At 36.4% G+C, this 21639-nt stretch overlaps 1 protein-coding gene across 1 annotated transcript in view; it reads left to right on the top strand.

The window, feature by feature from the left end:
* The window catches only part of lmx1ba (LIM homeobox transcription factor 1, beta a), a 60616-nt gene extending 39602 nt beyond the window's left edge, over window positions 1-21014 (top strand). Inside the window, exons 3-8 of the mRNA XM_051696411.1 lie at window positions 12979-13211; window positions 16333-16511; window positions 16666-16743; window positions 16863-16929; window positions 17431-17595; window positions 19965-21014. Coding sequence (XP_051552371.1) covers window positions 12979-13211; window positions 16333-16511; window positions 16666-16743; window positions 16863-16929; window positions 17431-17595; window positions 19965-20122 — 880 coding nt within the window. The 3' untranslated portion in view covers window positions 20123-21014. The remainder of the gene's footprint in view (window positions 1-12978; window positions 13212-16332; window positions 16512-16665; window positions 16744-16862; window positions 16930-17430; window positions 17596-19964) is intronic.
* Window positions 21015-21639: the final 625 nt, after the last annotated feature.

The following is a 21639-nucleotide window of genomic DNA, read 5'->3' on the forward strand; positions in this document are numbered from 1 at the left end:
GTTCTGGTAAGTAATTATTTATTCCCCCCCAAGAACTTCTCTCAGTCTACAGGATTCAACTTCTTAGGTTCTTATCCTTCATCAGGCTCCAACATCTCAACAATCTGCCAGTACTGCCATGGAAACGTGTCGCTCTGACAATGGCCCAAGCACAGTTTGGCTCTTTTGTTGTCCTGTCCGCCTGTAGAGTCAGGGTTAGTGTTAGTTTAGTTCCAATATTTACCCTTAAAGCTAAGAGAGAGTTGTCTTTCGGTTTTTACTGCTCAAATGTTCCAGGTTAAAGAGTCTTTATGGTAAAAACAAGTAGAATAGATTTATTCAGTGATTATGACCAGCTGACTGTATATAATTCCATTTATTACATGGCTATGGCTATATTACATATAAAGAAGTAAATAAATGGACATGAAATATGGATTTCAGTTTAAATTATTTCATTATGTGAGAAGAAAGAGACTGTGAGTGGTGCTTGTTGTGACAAAACGCCCGCCTCAATATCCCACTATGGGCCTCAGTACACAGCCCGAAATGTCAAACTCACTTTTCAATGTTTAGTCTATTGGCTTTTTTTTTTTTTGCCTGGTTGGGGAACATCGTACACCCAATTGCTTATACAATTAGGAGCAAACCTGTCCTCTTTAAGCTGGTTGATTTGACACGTCATTCATGGGTGTACGATAAGCGTGGTGGGACGAGTTGTGCACCAAAAATTTGGCGGAAGAAGAATTGGGTTAGGGTTAGGGATTGTGGAAAATCCCTTAACAGAGGTTGGAGCAAGCACCACTAACTAGCATAGCTATCTAGGAAATCAGTTGCCCAAAATAACGGTCAATGTTACAGTCTAGTGGTCATTGTACAAAAATATTTGACCCCACAAAATACGATTGACAAATCAGAGTCAAATATTCCAGAAAGCTGAGTACTAACCACTGTTGAATTTTTTGCTTTATGATGAGAGATGTTTGGAAACAAGAATTTCATTTTCAGGTGAATTTGCAACACAACTTTTAAACCTGCTGAATAAAGATGCCTTTTTAGGCATCAGAACCGTAATTATTTAGCCGGATATTTTGCAGACTTTCGCAGCGTAAACATTCCAGACCTAAAGTCTAATAATCTAAGGATTACCACTGCTAATTAAAACTCAAACAAATGTCCAGTTTGCACACCCAAAAGTCTATAAAATGGTGGGAAAACACACACACGCTAATCCACCATCGCTCTCAGATGTGGCTAAAGCCTTCTCCAAGAGCGACTGATCGGGGTCGAGGTGAGGCACTTGAGTCTTGCCATAATCTTACAACTGGGTCACCGGCGTAAACTCCCAACCACAGATTAAGGAGCCCTTGATAAATAGTCTCCAAAGCAGAACTCCTTTACACACACTTTTCACACGCTCAAGGGCCTGCTCTTTAAAATGCCTCATATTACTGTTTGTTTAGTCTCACTGGGGCAGAGTGCGAGGGTCAGGGGTAATTCAAAACCTGACTATGAGCCTTATCCGGGCTCACAGATTCACCCCTACTTAGTGTTTGGGTGTCGATGCGGTAACCACATGGTGGGTTAACTAAGGCTCTGTTCCAAGGTATCATACTGTAGGTGCGCTCCAGATGCAAAAGCTGTGTCAAAAAGTGTAATTATTCTGCCTTACACTAACCCCTCTTTATATTCATCTTGCACAAAAACACGTGAAGTAACATTTAATTTTTTACATGTCGAGTCCCATGCAAAGCATGCTGGAAACTAGAAATTCCCTGCCCAGTTTAAGTTAACCAAAAAAAAAATATTTATGTTGTCCCAACACAAATGTATTTAAATAAACTTTTATTTATTGAAAAAAGGAATTAAGTTACATTTGAATTAAGTAAGCAGTTTTTTTAGTAATATGAACAAGGTAAGATTCAGTAGATCTAACGATAGTGAAAGTAAATATTTTTGTGTGTAGCAACATGCTAACGTTAAATGTATTAATTACTTGTGAGTTGAATCTCCGGGTTGCCAACTGTCCCACATAAACTGTGACATGATGCTTTTTGATCTCAATGAAGGCGCCCCATTTTTTAAGCGCTGAAATGGATGGACGAAACACTCGTAACATCCCGTGGCGAAACATTCTGTACTGAAGGCATCATGTCTCGCATTAAAGCAACAAATTGCTCAAGTAGATATGGGACGGATGCTCCGTAAATCAAGTCTCCTGTGCGCTTAAGGTTGCCAACTGTCCTGTATGAACTGGGACATCCTGTATTTTGATGGGAACGATACATCCCGTATTTAAGCCGTGAAGAATCCCCTGAAAGCAAAACAGTTAAGGGGGAACAAGGGGGACCCAAACATCACCCCCATGTGCACTATTTTTAGCTAAATGAAGAAATCCCGTATTTAAGCAGAGAAATCGATGGGGAAACGTTCGTAAGGTCCCGTGGCGAAACGTTCTGTATTGAAGGCATCATGTCCCGTCTTGATGCGACAAAATGCTCAAGGGGATATTGGATGGACACTCCGTGAGTCGAGTCTCCTGTGGGCTTAAGGTTGCCAACTGTCCCATATGAGCTAGGACATCCTGTATTTTGACCGAAATGATATGTCCAGAATTTCAGCCTTGAAATGTCAAGGTGGGCCCACTTCCCACCCCCCTATCCATTACAACAGCGAATTGTTTGAGGGAAAATATTGCATATTTAAGCACTCTGAATGCTTAAGTTTCTTGTATTCACATGGCAAGAATTCGGCAATCCTACATGCGATTTGCGTGAGGAGTGCTATTTGTATGACAGGATTAGTTGCTGCCTAAATAGAGCATTCTAAAATCTGTCACCTATGAGACTCCATTTGTGTTAGGATTCTGATTTAGCTGCCTACGCAGGCAGTAGACAGCAAGGTAGTTTGCTAGGTTTTGGAACGAGGATTTAGAAAAGCTCTTCACTCGTAGTGTCCACTTAATTAACTCTCTGTATTGAGCTCTTCACTTTGATTCTCTCCAGAACTAGTTCATATGCTGTATACTGGACAACAATGCACAGCACATCTGCTCGGGAGACCACATTGGCCATTTGACATCTCTGTTAAGCCAGAGATTAACCAACTCTATAGATCTTGAGAAAGATCTGGCTTGCCACACATGTGGTTATTCTAGTCTTTATTGGTTTGCACAGATGTCCCACATGCTAAATAAACCTGGTGTTCTTTGTGTCAGCCAATGGGATGCTTCAGAAGTTGAGGGGTTTTAGCAATATCCTCCTGTCAATTGGTCTTCAAGCCAAGCATTTGCAACCCCTAGACACCAATTACAAGCCCCCTAACTGCAGCTCTGGGTAATGTTGTGGAATAGCACACTTTAGCAGCAACTAGACCTCTGCTGAGCCGCACTAAACAGCAATGTCTGCTTTACATCAGCTAAAGCAACATGGAAATGGGCCAGATGAGGAGACAGGGTCATTTAAGTGCTACTGATTTTGTTGTCATGGTTTTTACATTTCAATTGTGCATGCCCACGCAAATCTCACAGCCACTGTCATGCTAAGGTGTTCTGAGTGGTTTTTATTGCATCACTATGTGGTTGCTAGGTTGTTGTAGCCGTGTACTACGTGGTTGCTTTATAGCATCTTTGTGAAATCTTGGTCTCTAGATACAGCTTGTGATCCTCTTCAACCCTGTTAATCCTTAGTCATATTTCTGACCATATCTTCAACTATTGGTCATTTTTTCGATCATCGGTCACCCTGTTAATCAGTCTATGGGATTTTCGCCCGTTTTATCGCCCCATTTTATTTTAAAGTTTGCTTACACTTGCCTTAACAAACACCACTGTTAATGAAAAAAAAAAAAAAAAGGTAAAACCCAGTGACCTGCCCACCCAGACAGCATTTCTTTTAAATTAATATGCTCATAATGCCCAAAACTGCTGTCTTCTTTCTATGTTTTAAAACCCATCCAATAAGAAGCCAAGAAAATTGATCCATTGAAGCCTGTGGTGAGATCTGGCTTTGATAATACAGCCCCATACTGCACAGATTATGTGGCCATGGTTTCATCTACTACCTACTGTACACAAACCTGGACTTCTGAGGGACTATTTTTAGACCATGAGCTAAGATCTGTTCTGGTCTGTAAGAAATTACCCTCTAATCAGCTTCTAGGAGCTTCTGTTTCCTAATAGATGGAACACACACTAAAAATAAAGGTTAGGCTACTATTTGAGTTTTACAGCCATATTTTACGTTTTTAGGAGCCCATCTACATACTAGTACTTGAAAAAACCCATAAGGGCTTCACTTTTCCTGTTAATTGTTTATACCTAGAATCCAATACACACTGATGAACCTATACTTTAACATCAATAACTTCTTTAATCGCCAAAGCACCATATAGCATCTCAACAATTCTATACAGACAAAAATGGTTCTTCATAAGACGTTTTGTTCCTAAGTTGCTACCTTTATTTTTTAAGAGCTTGTAAAGTAAGTGTAGCACAGTGTGTGTGGTGTAGTGTGTATGTGTGTGTGTTGTCTTTTGTGTCTCTGATCCATTATTCGCTCATACTCTGTTTGCTGCTGTGGAAGAGCTGAGTAAACTCTATCCTGAATGGAGCTGCCAAACTCAGGAAAAAAAGCAGCTGTCCAAACACACACACTTACACGCGTGCACGCACGCACACACACACACACACATACACACTATGTACCTGCTGTATTAACTTTCTCTCCCATACACTCACACAAACACACATTCAGAATTCTCTTTCCCATCTTTGATTACATCAGTGTTCCCTCACTCTCCTTTGCTAACATTTATTTTAAAGGGATCATATTCTACACTTTTGGAGCTTGTTGTTAGCCAACCCTTGCACCCAAAACTATTTTAATAATTTTACAATTTAGTAAAAAGAGAGAGAATTATATTTTGAATACAGTCATTAAAGGAACACATGTTTGCAGTGACATAATTTTAATGACAGTGAAACACAATTTCCCCTGTAATGCGAAAACAAAAACTTTCATTTGAATTATTGTATACAATATATTTGTATTCAAATCAGCATAAATTAAATTCAGTAGCCTAAAAAAAATACTACTTTGATGTAAACATACAATTGTACTTTACAGTCTAGTTCCTTAGTAAAAATGTGCTTAATTGTAATGGAAATAATGCAAAAAACATGTTCCTAAAATAAAAATAAATAAATAATGGTTTTAATCTTAATGGTTTAATCCTAAACCTAATGGTTTTAATGGAATTTTCTTTAAGCTATATATAATTCAATAATACATTTTCACGAGATTCACTCAAAGTGGCTTTTTTGGTTTTGTACCATTTGAATGACCTCTGTTAGCATATTAGCCAAAGATAGCATGCGAACATCACCATCGCCCAGACGTCGATTTGATGTGTGTGTGAGTGTGTGTGTGTGTTTACATGTTTATACTACATGGTCCCCACAAGGATAGTAAAACCTGAGATCACCTACCTTGTGGGGCCCAACCAGCGGTCCCAACGAGGGAAATGGCTTATTAAACATACTAAATTATGTTTTTTTTTAAATTTTAAAATGCAAAAAGGTTTCTGTGAGGGTTAGGTTTAGGGGTAGGGTTAGGGGATAGAAATTATCGTTACACCTGTATAAAATCCTTAAAATGCATGGAAGTCTATGGAGAGTCCCCACAACGATATAAAAACAAGTTTGTGTGTGTGTGCGCATTATGTCTGTACCTTTTCCTTGCAGATGTTAAAAAAAAACATGCTTTTTAAAAGATGTTTATCAGATGTTTATCAGAATGTGATGCTTTCAGTATGAAACACAATTAAATCTCGACGTGTGCTATCTGGTACCATAGCATGTTGAACTCTTTTATTTAAAAAAAAACACCAGGAAAATCCATTTTTTTTCATAATATGTAACCTTCTCACCAGAAGTAAATATGTTCGATGGATTTGGACAGGAATAGAACTGAAAGACAAAGAGATATCTCGACTTAATTCCTTTCCACTTCTCTCCATTTATGTTTTGATCTTAATCAGGATTTTAGCATCACTGTGGGTGATTAGCATGCTAATATCTCTTGAGCAGTGAGTGAGGTGTTGTATTCGGGCAGGAGTTTAGTTTACTCTGGGGCCCTGCGCAAACACGCGCTCCATATACTGCAGCGAATAGCCACCCGCAATGACCATGACAATGTCGTGCAGTACACAATTCCTTACGTGTTTGACCTCAGTCTAATTAGCCATATTTAGTGCTAATTTGCACAGACTCTGTAGTAAAATGAAAGTATAATAACTAACCTTTGAGGTTAATTCTGTTCAGGATGGCTTCTGAGATATTTAATAAACCATCAGTCTATCATAACACATACAAGAACTTGTAAGTGATGTAATTTAACATTGTTGTCATGAAACTAATATTTGATCACTTAATAGATTTGAACCATATGAAGAATAGTATGCTAAATATGAAGAATAGACCACTTCCTCAAGTATTATAAAGGTCACATTTCCGATGTTCAACATATCCGAGACCTTTAAGTTCCTATGAATTTTATAGTGGAGAATGGAAGTGACTTTTTCCCTTTGATAGAGTCAGAATGCAGTTAAGTGTGGTGAAATCTGTTGTGTGCGGACTACAGGGTATTTTCCACACAGTGCCCTCAGAAGAAAGCAGCTAAGTTTAATGCCATCTTTAACTCTTTTGTAGTGCACATGGGTCTATATGGATGTGGAAGGGGCAGTCGTAAAAATTTAACAGTCACGCACACACACACACACACACACACATACACACACTCATGTTGGTGCAGCTATCATTATGAGGACTCTCCATAGACATAATGATTTTAATGTTGTATGAACTATAGATTCGATCCCCTAACCCTACCCCTAAACCTAACCCTCACAAAAAACTTTCTGCATTGTTACATTTTCAGTAAAGCATCATTTAGTATGTTTTTTTAAGCTATTTGAATAATGGGGACAATAGAAATGTCCTCATAAACCACATTTATAGCAGAATACCCTTGTAATTACCAGTTTGTAACCTAAAAAAATGTCCTCGTAAACCACTTAAACCTGCCCCCCCACACACACACACACACACACACACACACACACACAGACACCAAGATGTCTCATCTTTTTCAGATGTTTATCCTGAGAAAAGTGATCTCTCATATGTCTCATCTAGAGTTTCAGAAGAAATCTCAACAGTTTCTGACTAAACTGTGCTCAGATTTGCCTAGATAAGAAATTTTAGGAGGAACATCTGAGACAAATTTAAAACTTGCATGAAACACAACTCCATAAACTCCATAAATCATTCCCAAACTATGAAAGAGCAACACTGCAAAAATCAATCAATCAATCAATCATTTTCTTCTAATTTTTGTCTTGTTTTCCAGTAAAAATATATAAACATCCTTAAAATAAGATACATTAACGTGAGAATCAAAATGGCATAAGATATTATTTCTTGTTTTAAGAGAATTTAACAAAATTTTGTGAGGTTTATGTAAAAAAAAAAAATAAAAAAACAAAAAAACAAAAAAAAAAAAAAAAATATATATATATATATATATATTTGCCAGTGGGATAAGAAAAATAAACTTAAAATTTATAAGCATAAATGTCACAAAATTTTGTTTGATTTCTCTGAGAAGAATATCTTATGCCATTTTGCTTCTCATCTTGTTTTAAGGACATTTAGATATATTTACTGGGCAAAAAAAGATAATATATAATTATTATTTTTATTTTTTTGCTGGATATATTTGTCTTTTTTTGACTATATATATATATATGCCAATACAAAGCCATTAAAAATGTTCCTTATATAATAATTAATTATTATCATTATTATTTATTTATTTTTATTTTTTGCAGTGAACTACCAAGTAAAATGTTCCTTTGGGCTCAAAGAAAAAAACAAAAACAAAAAAAAAAACATGAAATGCTTTATGTCTTAAATGTTTCTCCTAGACAACAATGGAGAACACATTGAAACTTACCACTGTAATTATCCTGCTTCCCAGATATTTGTCCTAAGAAATCAATTTCACACACATTTCCCAACAATTTCTAAAACTGTACCCAGTTTTGCCAAGATAACAATGTCTGTATTTAAATATAACTTCAAACATTTCTCATCAAACTCTCCCAACACAAAACTATCCTTCCTCTAGGGTCTATATAAATTACAAAGAATTAATCCTTTCTGTCACGCCTCTCTTCTACAACGCATCACTCTTTCCTTTTCCCCACATTTTCTTCCTCTTTCTTTTGATGATTCTTCATAATCTCATGCGTTGAGAATTCTGTTTCCTCTCTATGTCACTCTGCATTATTCTAGTGTCTGTAATTCCTATAATCCTTTCGGAGATCTTCCTTTCTTCTGTTGTGCAAAAGATCTAATCTCGTCTTTTTCATTCACTATTTGTTGACAGGACCACAGCGGCATCTTTGTTCTCTGTCAGAACGGCAACGCGTGACACTTGCATTGGCACAGTCTTGTGTTAGGTGTGAGTTTATGCATTTACTTGCATTTTGGAGTAGTGCTGCATCAGGGTTTTCCTTTTCTTTGATGTCTAAATGTGTGTGAGAGTGTGAAAGTAGCTAAAAAAGAACTTGTTTTGAGTGACGCTTGCACAGTGCAATGGTTGAAACTAATCCTTCTTTAATACCATTGAGAGGATCTTAAAGCAAAGAAAGTCTTCATGCTCAGTCAGTCATGCTTAAAACCTTCAAATCTGTGATCTTCTTTGTGTGTATGAGATCAATTGATGTTAGTATGTGTCTGTGTGGGATATTATATATCCTTCTATCTGTATTTGTTTGCTATAGATCTGATATACAACAAACACACAAAAATTTATCCAGCATTTGTCACCACCAAAGCTGTTCCTTGCAGCCACATCTGAATGGGCTTATGAAGAACCACCAAACATCTCCAAACACTAAACACCCAGCCCGACTGTGAGAGAGCTTAAGACGAGAGATTACTTCTCAAAACATCTCTTTATATCCTCTTAAGTGTTCACGAGTTTGCCTGCCCATATAATAAAGGGTAAATGTATGTGGCTTGCTGTCCGCAAAGGAGGGGCTCGAGGAAGAGGCTTGAATCTAGCTCTAAATTTACCCCGCTTATGGGACTACTTTATATATAGAGGAAGCTATGGGCAGGAACTCTTAGAAGATTGAGGAAGGAGATGGGGAGGTGGAGGGATGCCGGAAAGACTGTCGCTATAGTGAGGTAGGCAGCGGTTTATATACTCAGCAGCCTGCAGGTTGATTGGCAGATTAGATGAGCCAGCTCCTCCCAAACTTTAGTTTATTAACTCCATTTTAAGAAACATGAAGACAACTTGATTTTCAGTACAGGGTGAGAACATGAATGTTTATTCCTTCTGGAAAGTTTTATTGCGCAGAAGTTGCTCTTTCATGACTCGTGAGGCTCTCAGTTGTCTTTCATTTAAGGATCAACTTTGTCACTGTTGTTTCTAATAAAATTCCTAAGGAGGAATCAAAATAGACACAAATGAGTTGACATAAAGTAAGAGTATAGAGCTACTACAATGAATGTGGATCGCATAGTTTTGATGGTTTGGTCTTGGACGAATTTGATGAGAAATGTTTGTTTACATTTAAATCTCAGACTTTTGATTGCTGATTTTTGGGACTTCTTGGCAAATCTGAGCCCGATTTGAGACATAGTTGAGATCTGTTCTGAAACTCAACATGTGAGATCAGATAGGGTCAATGAGAAGCAGGTGATGTAAAGCAAGTCTCCATCTGATCTCCATTAAATCGCATTGCCATCTAGGAGAAACAATTGAGCTATTATAGAAATCTCATTTGTGATCTTTTGTCCTAGGGGGATATTTTATTGCTTAGAGGCTGCTCTTTAATAGCTCAGGAGACTAGATGAAGTCCTCACTTGGATATCCTTTAAGTATCAACTTAAAGTATCTTTGCAAATCCAAGCACATTTTGAGATATTGTTGAGATTTCTTCTGAAACTTTAGCGGAGACACATGAGACTACTGGTGTATTTTTCTTAAAAAAAAAAAAAAATCTGAGGAGCATCAATCTTGAACAAAGTTCTCCTTTGAATCTCATTTCTGTCAAAGCGAACCAAGTGAGCTATTAAAGAGATCTAATTTGTGAATTGTACTGTCCTCTGGGCCCAGAGGAATATTTTAATGCTCAGGAGACCTAATGGAGTTTTCTTCAAGTATCAGTTTAAACGTTTTTGGCAAATCTGAGCACAGTTTAAGACATTAATTTAGCAAAACGTCTCCATTGTCCTCCGTTCAACATCATTGCTGCCTAGGAGAAACAACTAAGCTATTAATGTAATGTCATTTGTGATCTTGTCTTTTCCAATGGGCCCAGTATTTTACTGCTTAGTTGTTGCTCTTTTATAGCTCAGGAGACTTAATAGAGTCCTCACTTAAGTGTCTTTAAAGTATCAATAGTAAAGTATCTATGAATCATTGTTGAGATCTTATCTAAACTCTAGAGGAGACATGAATGAGATCATTGGGGTCTTTTTCTGAGGAAATAGCAATAGGAGAAACAATAAAGCTATTAAAGAGATCTCATTTCTGATCTTTCCTATGGGCCCAGAGGAATATTTTACTGCTCAGAAGTTGCTCTTTGATTGCCCAGGAGACTTAATGGAGTCCTTCCTTCTAGTATCAACTTAAAGTATCTTGGCAAATCTGAGCAAGGTTTGTTGAGATCTCTTCTGAAACACTAGAGGAGACACATGTGAGATTACTGAATTGTTTTTCTTAAGGTAAAGTCTCCATTTGGCCTCCAATGAATATAATTGCTGTCTTAGAGAACCATTTGAGCTATCAAAGATATCTCATGCGTGATTTTTTCCTGTGGGTCTGTCATTTTTGAATATTGATTTCTCTGTCTAGTACTCAGGTGTGCTCTATCACCTCATGATACCTTCATATCTTGAGGCTTATTAAAAATCTCTTTCAAAGTCATTGTCAGGAGAACATGGCACGACGGGGGGATCCAGTGTCAGTTGGCATTGACCTGTGCAGCTGTGATATTTATGGATGAACGTTATTGGTGTGGGAGATGGCACCGCTCTAAGGGAAGATCTACACAGTGCTGTGGAATTGCTGAGATTTGCATTGTAGCTCACATCAAGGGGTTTGTGTATTAAGCAAAGACATTAGCCACTCTTTCACTGTGCCATTTCACATTGTATTTTAAGTAATTAACATATAGGACCCTGCAGTGCATGTTAAGTAGACATCAATTTTTGCTGTTTATGTCATTTTCACACAGATCGAGATAATTGCTAATTAAAATAATTGTATATTTGTAATCTGCATATGAAGATCCTTGCACCCTAATTCGCTTGATGCCATACTGAATGGAGTATGGAGTACTTGCTCATCTACCTTTTAACTGCAATGTCTGTTTTAGGGGTGGGCGATATACCGATAGACACGATAAACCAGTAGAAATTTGGCAACATTTTTGATTATCGTCTATATATCGCGGTTAATCAAAACCACCACTGCGTGCAAGAAATTTGCACTTCATTCTATTCACATAACATGCATGCGGTACACATTCAGTTGGAAAAATGGAGGAGAAAGGCAGAGCGGCTTTATGTAAGACTGAGAGAATTGAAGAAACAGGGTTTTTCAAATACTAAGCCTATTTTGTCAGCCGCCCAAGCCAAATTTCAGGCCGCCGAAGCAAATTCAATAACATTAATCTCGCATATGCTCTGAATATGCTTCTCATCACACACATGCAGGTGTGTTTCATGTGATTTTCGCATGCGCTATCTCTGAAGCATGAAAGTGCGCACGAGTCCAGCAGGCTTCCAGATTGGGCTCCACAGACACTTGCACTACTCAACCCAGTTTCTCTCTATCACGGCACAAACTTCAAAACATGCGTGACCCATTTGAATTCTACTGAGTTTTGAATTTTGAGTTATTTACCTTAAAGCGCTATGGAGGAAGTCAAATATCTCAAACGCCGAGAAAGCCTGACATTCTAACCAACATTGACTATGTGTCATGCGCCTACAATTATGTCATCTGTCATGCGGATTTTTTAAACTACACATCATCACCCTAAATATGATTCAGTTTGAATGATGTTACATATTAGAAAACAAACTGGCTTTGCTTTCAGATATTCAAATATTGTCTACAGAGATGACTTAAACCAGTAAGAGCCTAGTGAAGTGTTTTATAATAATAATGCTAGTCAACAACACCAGACTGAAATGTGAAATTGTGGTAAGGTTGATTACCACTTTTTGAATACCACCAATGTTTTTTTTTTTTTTTTTAACTCTAACTATGTTTGTCAAGTTCCAAATAAAGAGAAAATTATATAAGAGGAAGTAGTTTTCATTTATAAAGTATTTAATTCAATGACTGGATAAAAAAAATAAAAAAATAAATAGGCATTACAGTATGTTATTTAATATATAAACCAATTTGTATTTATTTATTTATTTATTGAAAAATGTAACTATTTCGTGATATATATCGTTATCGTGATATAACATTTGTGATATCGTGATATACGATTTTAGTCATTTCGCCCAACTCTAGTCTGTTTTGTGGCTAAACTTCAATTCGAATATATTATTGTAAGTATTTGAAACTTCAAATACTCCCAATACTCCCAATAATTCCCAATAATTCCATGTTATTTGGGTGGGAAACAATGTAGGACAAGAATGAACTTTATCCATTGCGATTTGATTTCCCGTGATATTTTCGGTTAAGGTTAGATTAGCAGAAAAGTAATGTCATTTTTGAGGGGGAAAAAGTTTGTTAATTGTGATGAAAGATTATAAAAGCACACGTTTTTCTGTAAAATAACTTGCACAGATGAATCGTGCATAATAAAATTAGATACCTTTTAGTAGGACAGTAAAAAGGATCAATTTTGAGTTCATTTTCATATTATCTTATTTTTGTTTCCGCTTCTCCTCAGGTTGTTTGCCACCAAATGCAGCGGCTGTCTGGACAAGATCGCTCCCACAGAGTTTGTGATGCGTGCGCTGGAGAGTGTGTATCATCTGGGCTGTTTCTGCTGCTGTGTGTGTGAGCGGAAGCTGTGTAAAGGAGATGAGTTTGTGCTGAAGGAGGGACAACTGCTGTGCAAGAACGACTATGAGAAGGAAAAAGACTTGCTGCATTCTCTCAGTCCAGACATGTCTGACTCCGGTGAGAACAAAACTCTCCTCTTATTCTCTTCTCTCATCTCTTTTTGTTTCTGGTCTCCTTTTCTCTTCCCTTTTGTTCTCTTCTCTTCTTGTCTAGTCTATTCTCATCTGTTTTTGTCTCTTCTCGTGAGTTCTGTTCTTGTCTCTTCTCATCTCTTCTCATCTTTTTCGTCTCTTCTTGTTTTGTCTTGTCTCTTCTCTTCTGTTCTCTCATCTTGTCTTATCTCCTGTCATCTAGCCTGTTCTTGTCTTTCCTCATCTAATTTAATTTATTCTCTTCTCAGCTGTTTTTTTCTTTTCTTTTCTGTTCTTGTTTTTTCTTGTCTTGTCTCTTTTTGTCGTCTCTACTCGTTTCATCGTCTCTTCTTTTCTTGTCTCATCATTCCTCTCATTTCCTCTCCTCTCTTTTCATCACTTCCCATCTGTTCTCTTCTCATCTCATCTGTTTTCTTCTCTCATGTTCTTGTCTTTTCTTGTCTTGTCTCTTTTTGTCTCGTCTCTACTCATTTCATTTCATTTCATTTCATTTAATCTCGTCTCTTCTCTTCTCTTCTTGTCTTATCTCATTTCCTCTCCTTTCTTCTCATTACCTCCCATCTGTTCTCTTCTGTTCTTGTCTTTTCTCATCTCATCTTTTTCGTCTCTTCTTGTTTCATCTAGTCTCTTCTTGTCTAGTCTCTTCTCGTCGTTTGTCTCTTCTCCTCTATTCTGTTCTGTTCTCGTCCGTCTTTTCTCATCTCTTCTCTGTTCTTGTCTTTAGTCGTCTCGTCTCCTTTTCTTGTCTCTTCTTATCCCATCTCTTTTGTTCTATTCTCATCAGTTTTCTTCCCTTATGTTCTTGTCTTTTCATGTCTTGTCTCTTTTTGTCTAGTCTTTTTTTGTCCCGTCTCTTCTCATTTCGTCTCGTCTTATCTCCTCTCTTCTAACCTTTTCTTGTCTCTTCTCATCTTTTTTGTTCTCTTCTCATCTCATCTGTTTTCCTCTCTCATGTTCTTGTCTTTTCTTGTCTTGTCTCATTTCCTCTCCTTTCTTCTCATCACTTCCCATCATTCTCTTCTGTTCTTTTCTTTTCTCGTCTCACCTCTTCTCATCTCATCTTTTTCATCTCTTCTTGTTTCATCTTGTCTCTTCTTTTCTTGTCTCTTCTCATCTCTTCTTGTCATTTCTCATCTTGTTTCTTTTGTTTCTCTTTTGGTCTTGTCTCTTCTTTTTTCTGGTCTCCTCTCCTGTCTCGTATCTTTTCTTCTCGTCTCCTGTTCTCTTCTCTTCTCTTCTTGTCTAGTCTCTTCTCATCTGTTTTTGTCTCAAATCATCTCTTCTGTTCTGTTCTCGTCTCTTCTTGTCTATTTTTGTTTCTTCTCATCTGTTCTCATCTTGTCATGAATATCAGTAGACTAATTTCACAATCCTTCAGGGCTGCACAGTTAATCAAAATAACATCAAAATGGCAAGTTGGTCATATGTGATTATTAATCCACAAAAGGCTGCGATTTAAAGACAGATAAACATAGTCTGTGTGCAATTCAGAACAAACCGGTGACGCGCTGATCTGTGTGCACGCAGCGTTTCAGGAAATGCAGAACATTGTAAACTGTCAAATACACATTGCCTTTTCTGTGTCAAAATAAAAGCCCTCAGATGAAGATGAAGTAAACAGAACAGAAATGTATGACTTTTGTATAATAATCAGAATAATAATGATAATTCAGCATTATATTATAATAATAAACCTGACGTGTCCCACAGTAATAATTCAGCATTATGCAATGTTCAACTGGGATGTCAAAAATAAGTCAGTGAAGTAGCTTTACACACCTTGACAAAAATGTATTAGTAAAACGTATGAAGGTAAATAATGCTTTTTATTAAGCTACTATGTATCATTGTGTATGACATATAAATATAAAGTGCATATCAATACAAATTGATTGAATTTCATTCTCCCTTGTGTTTATTTAATGAAAAACTAATTATTAGATTTTAATTTAATGTCTTTAAAATATTTAATCTACTTGGCTACAGTGGCTGTTTGGATGAAATGATGGTTCTTCTGATTTAAAAAAAAAACAAAAAAAAACATTTTTGATCCATTTTAGAGCAAATACATAATTATCGCGATATATATTGAATATTGTCAATAGGCTAAAACATACTGAGATATACTTTTTAAGACATATCGCCCAGCCCTAGTTTCATCTTGTCTCTTCTCTTCTTGTCTCATTTCCTCTCCTTTCTTCTCATCACTTCCCATCTGCTCTCTTCTTTTCTAGTCTTTTCTCGTCTCACCTCTTCTTGTCTCATCTAAATTTCATCTCTTGTTTAATCTCATCTCTTCTCTTCTTGTCTCTTCACGTCTTTCCTCATTTCATCTATTCTATGCTTGTCTCTTCTCTTCTTTTTTCTCGTCTCATCTATTTTCTTCTCTTGTCTCATCTCTTGTCTTCTTGTCTAGTCTCTTCTCACCTTTTATTACTCTTCTCGTCTCATCTGTTCTGTTCTGTTCTGTTCTCGTCTTTTCTCATCTCTCATCTTCTCTTCACATCTATTCTGTTTTCCTCTGTTCTTGGCTTTTCTTGTCTCATCTCATTTCGTCGTGTTTCTTCTCTTCAGTTCTCTTGTCCCATCTCATCTCCTCTCTTCCAGCATTTTCTTGTCTCTTCTTGTCTCATCTCTTCTCATCCCATCTGTTTTCTTTTCTTCTGTTCATAGCTTTTCTCCTCTAGTCTCTTCTTGTCTTTTCTTGTCTCATCTCTACTCATGTCATTTTGTCTCATCTCCTCTTTTCTAGATGTTTTTGTCTCTTCTCTTCTCGTCACTTCCCATCGCTTCTCTTCTGTTCTTGTCTTTTCTCGTCTTAGCTGTTCTCGTCTCATCATTTTACATCTCTGCTTGTTTCATCTAATTTCTTTTCTCTTTTGTCTTATCTTGTCTTGTCTCTTTTGTCTTATCTTGTCTTTTTGTATTTTCTTGTCACATCTGTTCTTATATCATCTCCACTTTTCTAGTCTTTCCTAGTCTCTTTTTATCTCGTTTCTTCTGTTTTCTTTGTCTCATCTTGTCTCCTTTTGTGTCTTCTCTTCTGAATAAAGAGGTAATATAATCAGGCTTGTTTGTTTCTGTAGATAAAAGTGAGGATGAAGATCTGGATGTGAAGCCAGATAAAGGATCAGGAGGTCAGGGAAAAGGCAGTGATGATGGTAAAGACCCCCGCAGACCCAAAAGACCTCGCACTATTCTCACCACTCAGCAACGGCGAGCATTCAAAGCTTCCTTTGAAGTCTCCTCTAAACCCTGCCGAAAGGTAAGACCCTCATTTAGAAGAAAATAAAGTAAACCCAAACCCAAACAAATAAACTGTGAAGTGGACCAGACTTTACATTGAGTCGAATATCTGAGTATGCAAGAATACTTCAGATCAAACAGGATATTAGGTGCTGACTTTTCTGTTTTTTCAGGTCAGGGAGACACTGGCTGCTGAGACCGGTCTGAGTGTAAGAGTCGTCCAAGTTTGGTTTCAGAACCAACGAGCAAAGGTGAGGACCTCCAGTGAGATTAACTGGAAAACTCAGCCTTAGTAACTCTATGATATTATTCAATATCTTGGGTAAGTAATTTATACATTTTTGTCCCTTACCCCTTTTTTCTCGGTCAGATGAAGAAGTTGGCACGTCGACAGCAGCAACAACAAGAGCAGCAGAACTCACAGAGACTCGGACAAGGCAAGAGACTTCAAAACTCACACATACAGTCAATCACCTGTTCAAAAAACAGCTTAAACCTGCTGGTCTTCACTGGCTTAAGCTGGACTCCCAACTTGGCCAGCTGAAATTTTCCTGAAAACATGGCTTGGCCAGGCTGGGAGACCAATAAACCACATTAGACTGGCTTAAGTGATTTTCAACAGGATCACTTGTTTAATAACACATGATTTTCAACCGATTATGAATCTCATACTTCTAAGATCCAAAAGTGCAGATGAGTCTGTGGATGTACCTAGCCCATGTTCCATCAAATGTTTTAGATCTGTATTTGTAGCTTCTAAAAAGACCAGCCTACAATAACATGGATTCCCATGCTGATCCAAGCTGGTTGATGCTGATTTGGCACTTGTCTGGCCAAGAAACACAATGAGGTCGAAGCCACAAGTGTGCCAATGTTCTAGTTCAAATCTGAGGATGACGTCTATATAACTCCATATTTATCTTGATTATTTGCTACAGACGTGATCTCCAGCCGAATGGAGAATCTGATGAACTCCTACACGCCGTTGGCTCAGCCTCCACAACATCATTTGGTCTCCATGGATACAAACGGATACAGCACAGACCCGTTCCAGCAGGGCCTCACTCCTCCACAGATGCCCGGAGACCACATGAATCCATACGGTGAGTGCCGTATGAACAGTTAATACATACAGCAACATTTAAACACGTAATCCCACGTATGTGATCTTAACCATTCGCTGCACAAGTCTGTGAAGTGATGCTATGAAACACATTTCTTCGGAGTTATATTGAACAGATGTGGCTGCTAATACCACGTATGGGCCCAATAAAAATGAATGTGCCATTAAACTACCTTCACCCTTATGTAACAGTGTCAGTTCATTTCTGAGAAGCCTATAAAATTACACTATAAAATTACATATAGCACTCCCGAGAAGGTTAGTGTCAATTTGTTGCCTGAGACAGGAGCGATTTCACAATGATTGTATTGTGTCCTGCTGAGAGTTAACCCAAATGAGTAGTATATATGTTCTTTTATATAACATTTGAAGGCAATAACAGCTTTGAAAGCAGTTGAGATGGTCAGTTAGATGGTAGTGAGAAATCATATTTCTATGGCTTACTGTAACCTGTGTCCTTTAGGTTTAAAGGGATAGTTCACCCAAAATGGAAAATGATGTCATAATTAACTCATGTTCATATCGTTCCAAGCCCATATGACTTTCTGTGTTATGCGGAACACAAGAGGAGATGTTTTAATGAATATAAAATACACTACTTTTATCATGGGTCATATTCCGAGTCTTCTGAAGGCATATGATAGGTTTTGATGAGAAAAATAACTTTATTTTAAGGTTAGAACTTGCGACACTTTTAGCAATGAGTGAGCAGTGTGAAATTAGAAAAATCTGGATAAACTACGAGGGCAATAAAGTAATGACATTTCTGGGTCAACTATTTAATTAGACAAACACTTTGTACACGGCATAAATATAGTTTTTTTGAACCTTGTATTGTACACATTATGTTCTAATGATATTTTTTTCCGATTTGAATTTCTGACATAAAATAGCTCTAATAACAAAAATTAAATATACATTTCTGCCAAAAAATAAATAAATAAATAAATAAATAACAAAAAACAAATTATTTTTAAATAAAATAAAATAAAATGATAATAATTAAAAAAATAAACGATGCCATATGGCAACTCCACAAAGAAAAATAGTCCAAAAACTTGTTTCAATTTCCTTTTAATAATTTTTTTTCTCTAATTTAATTAATATTTATTGAATTAATTTTTGTATTTATACACTTCAAATTTACAAATTTATTTACAGTTAATCTTTATCATGCGTCCTTCAATATTGTCAATTATCACTGTAATTTTCACTGAAACTAAATCTTAGCTAATTCTTACTGTTGTTATTGGAAAAAAAACTCACTGTGCACTCTTCTTGCACTTTCCATAAAACATTGCCATGTTAATTATTGTCTAAAAAGAAGAAATACAAATCACAATTGTGTATTTTATGCATAAATGCAAATATATTATGGTAAACACTTCAAAATAAATTAATGAATGCAATAACATAATAAATGCCACTATCAAAAAAAAAAAAAAAAAAAAAAAATCAATAAAATAAAATCAATAAAAAAATCCCATTGAGAAAATGTATTAGTGCAATTCCATTGTGGTACAGAGTTGCAATATGGCAATGTTCATATTTTCTCAATTTTCTATAAAACTATGTTAGATCAAATTAAACAGTTGATCAGAGATGCAGCAAAAATAAATAAATAAATGTGTTTAATAGAGAAATTCTGTTTTGGAAATGCACTGAATGTCATGTGGCATAAAAACAATATATTATTGGTTACTTTAAACATTCCCCTTTAATTTTCAACACTGCTTTATATTTTAGCTTTTTCTGAAAGGTAAAAAAGTGAAAGAAAATAAATTGTTGTCATATGGTTACACTGTACCATCAGTATTTTTTGCCATTTTCCAGTAAATATATCTAGACATCCTTAAAACAATATATATTTACTTGAGAGGTGAAATTGTGAGATAACAAGACTTGTTTTAAATTTTTTGTGTGTGTTTTTTAAGAATAAGTCTCATAATTCTGTCACATTCATGCTTAAAACAAGAAAATGGGGTCAGTTATAACCAAGATATTCTCTGAAAAACAGACAATATCTCATGCACTTTTGCTTATCCAGTAAAGTAGTCTTGTTTTAAGGATGCTTAGATATTATTCCTGGAAAACACAACAGAAATACTGATTGAGAAATGTATTTTCACAGTCAGTGTACCAGATATTAAACCAAAAACATTTGTTCGTTCAACGGGTTCACCATAGAATGCCACTGACACTTCTCAGAAAACATTGGCAAACAACTCCAACATTGTGGTACCGAGTTTTGCATGGGCACTTCTCACATTTATTTAAAATAAATAAAATCTAACTGATGCATATTACTTATACTGTGACATCATTGGGTTTATTTTTGTTCCTCTGTAGGAAACGACTCGATTTTCCACGACATTGACAGCGACACGTCTCTTACCAGCTTGAGCGATTGCTTCATGGCAGCGTCGGAAGCCGGCTCCCTTCAGACTTGCATCGGAAACCCCATCGACCGCCTGTATTCCATGCAGAGCTCATACTTTGCCTCTTGAAACCAAATCTAGACCGAGACTACACACTCACGAAAACTTCTGAGCAGCCAAGCCCAGGCCTGCAACACCAGTCTTGTGTACGCCAACGAACCTCAGCTACAAGTCCAACTAGAGACTCAAGGTAGTAAGGACAAGAAAACAAAAAGACTTGTGCTGAAAACAAAACCAGAGCTTGGTTTTGCGCTGTAGGAGTGCTTGAGTCGAACCAGGTTCAAAGCTGTGCTGGCCAAATGTATGTGCGACACGGAACATGTTTTCATCTAGGTTTTGTAGGAAAAGAAAAAATGTGGACATAGACACTCAAACAAATACTTTCAGTGGAGGCAAAGTACTTTTACAGCAGTACACCGAGCTACTGGGTAAACAAGACATGTTAAGACATTAAATAGTCCAACGGCTTCTCTTGCAAAACTCTTCATTTCAAGATTAAGATTTTGTGCTGTGTGCAAACACTACAATATGTTTTTACCAACAACAGCTGACAAAAATGTCTTATCAGAGGCAAAATGAAAAAATGCGGACATGAATGTGGAACTCTTTCAAATGCTTTGGGAAAATAACAGTCGATGTCAAGCCGAAACAGCTGTGTGTTTATAAAGACGACTAGCTATTTATTACGTACATGTGCCAAGTTAACCTACAGAGCTTTATTTAAAACAAATTGTGTTATAGTGAGTATCTTAAACATTTTTATGTGCATCCATGGAAAAAGAAAGTGTAGTATTACTGTAGATGTTTTAAAGGCTGTATATGTTTATTTCACTGTGCTATTTATTTGTCATTTGCATTCTTGGACATTGTAGAGGATGCAGTTTTATGGCCAAATTTGCTGAAATTACCAAAGTTTGGTGTTACTAAAAATAAAGAAATGAAGGAAAAAAGAAAAAAAAAATGTTTTTTTTGTTTGTTTTTTTGTTTTTAGAGTATCAGAAATTTAAATTACAAATATTTTACATGTATTTTTAAGCTGTGGAGTAAATTCTTACATCAAATGTGTGAAAATAAATAAATGAAAAATTACCAAAAGGAATATTTATTGAGCATGTCATGTTTCAGCATGGGAAGTGGGAAACTATTTGCATATTCTCTATTTTCAGCCAGAAATTTTGTAAACTGTAATTTTGGCGGGAAAATTAGGAATCATTCTAATTTGAATCTTTTTTCTTGCCGCTAAAAAATGAGCATTCTGGAGTGGAAAGCATTCCTAGAATGCAGTACATTTTTTATGTTCCCATTATATGTGTTTTAATAAATTGGATATAAAAATAAAAATAAGGATGTAAATCATATTAGTTAATTTTCCTTTCTGACAGTAATGCAATTAAGTGAGCATTGGGTTCAATTTGAAAAACAGCAAATGTTTTAGGAAATATTGCAGGTGTTTATTCAATTATTACATTTCTTTAGTCAAAATTTTCATTGGTAATCTATGTGTCAGGTGTGTCAGTCTTTTGTACTATCCCTTTAACAAAAGCCAGTTCCTTATGACATCATCCTTCAGGAAGTAACATCATTTT

Source organism: Myxocyprinus asiaticus, chromosome 4 (assembly GCF_019703515.2).
Source record: "Myxocyprinus asiaticus isolate MX2 ecotype Aquarium Trade chromosome 4, UBuf_Myxa_2, whole genome shotgun sequence".
NCBI lineage: Eukaryota > Metazoa > Chordata > Actinopteri > Cypriniformes > Catostomidae > Myxocyprinus > Myxocyprinus asiaticus.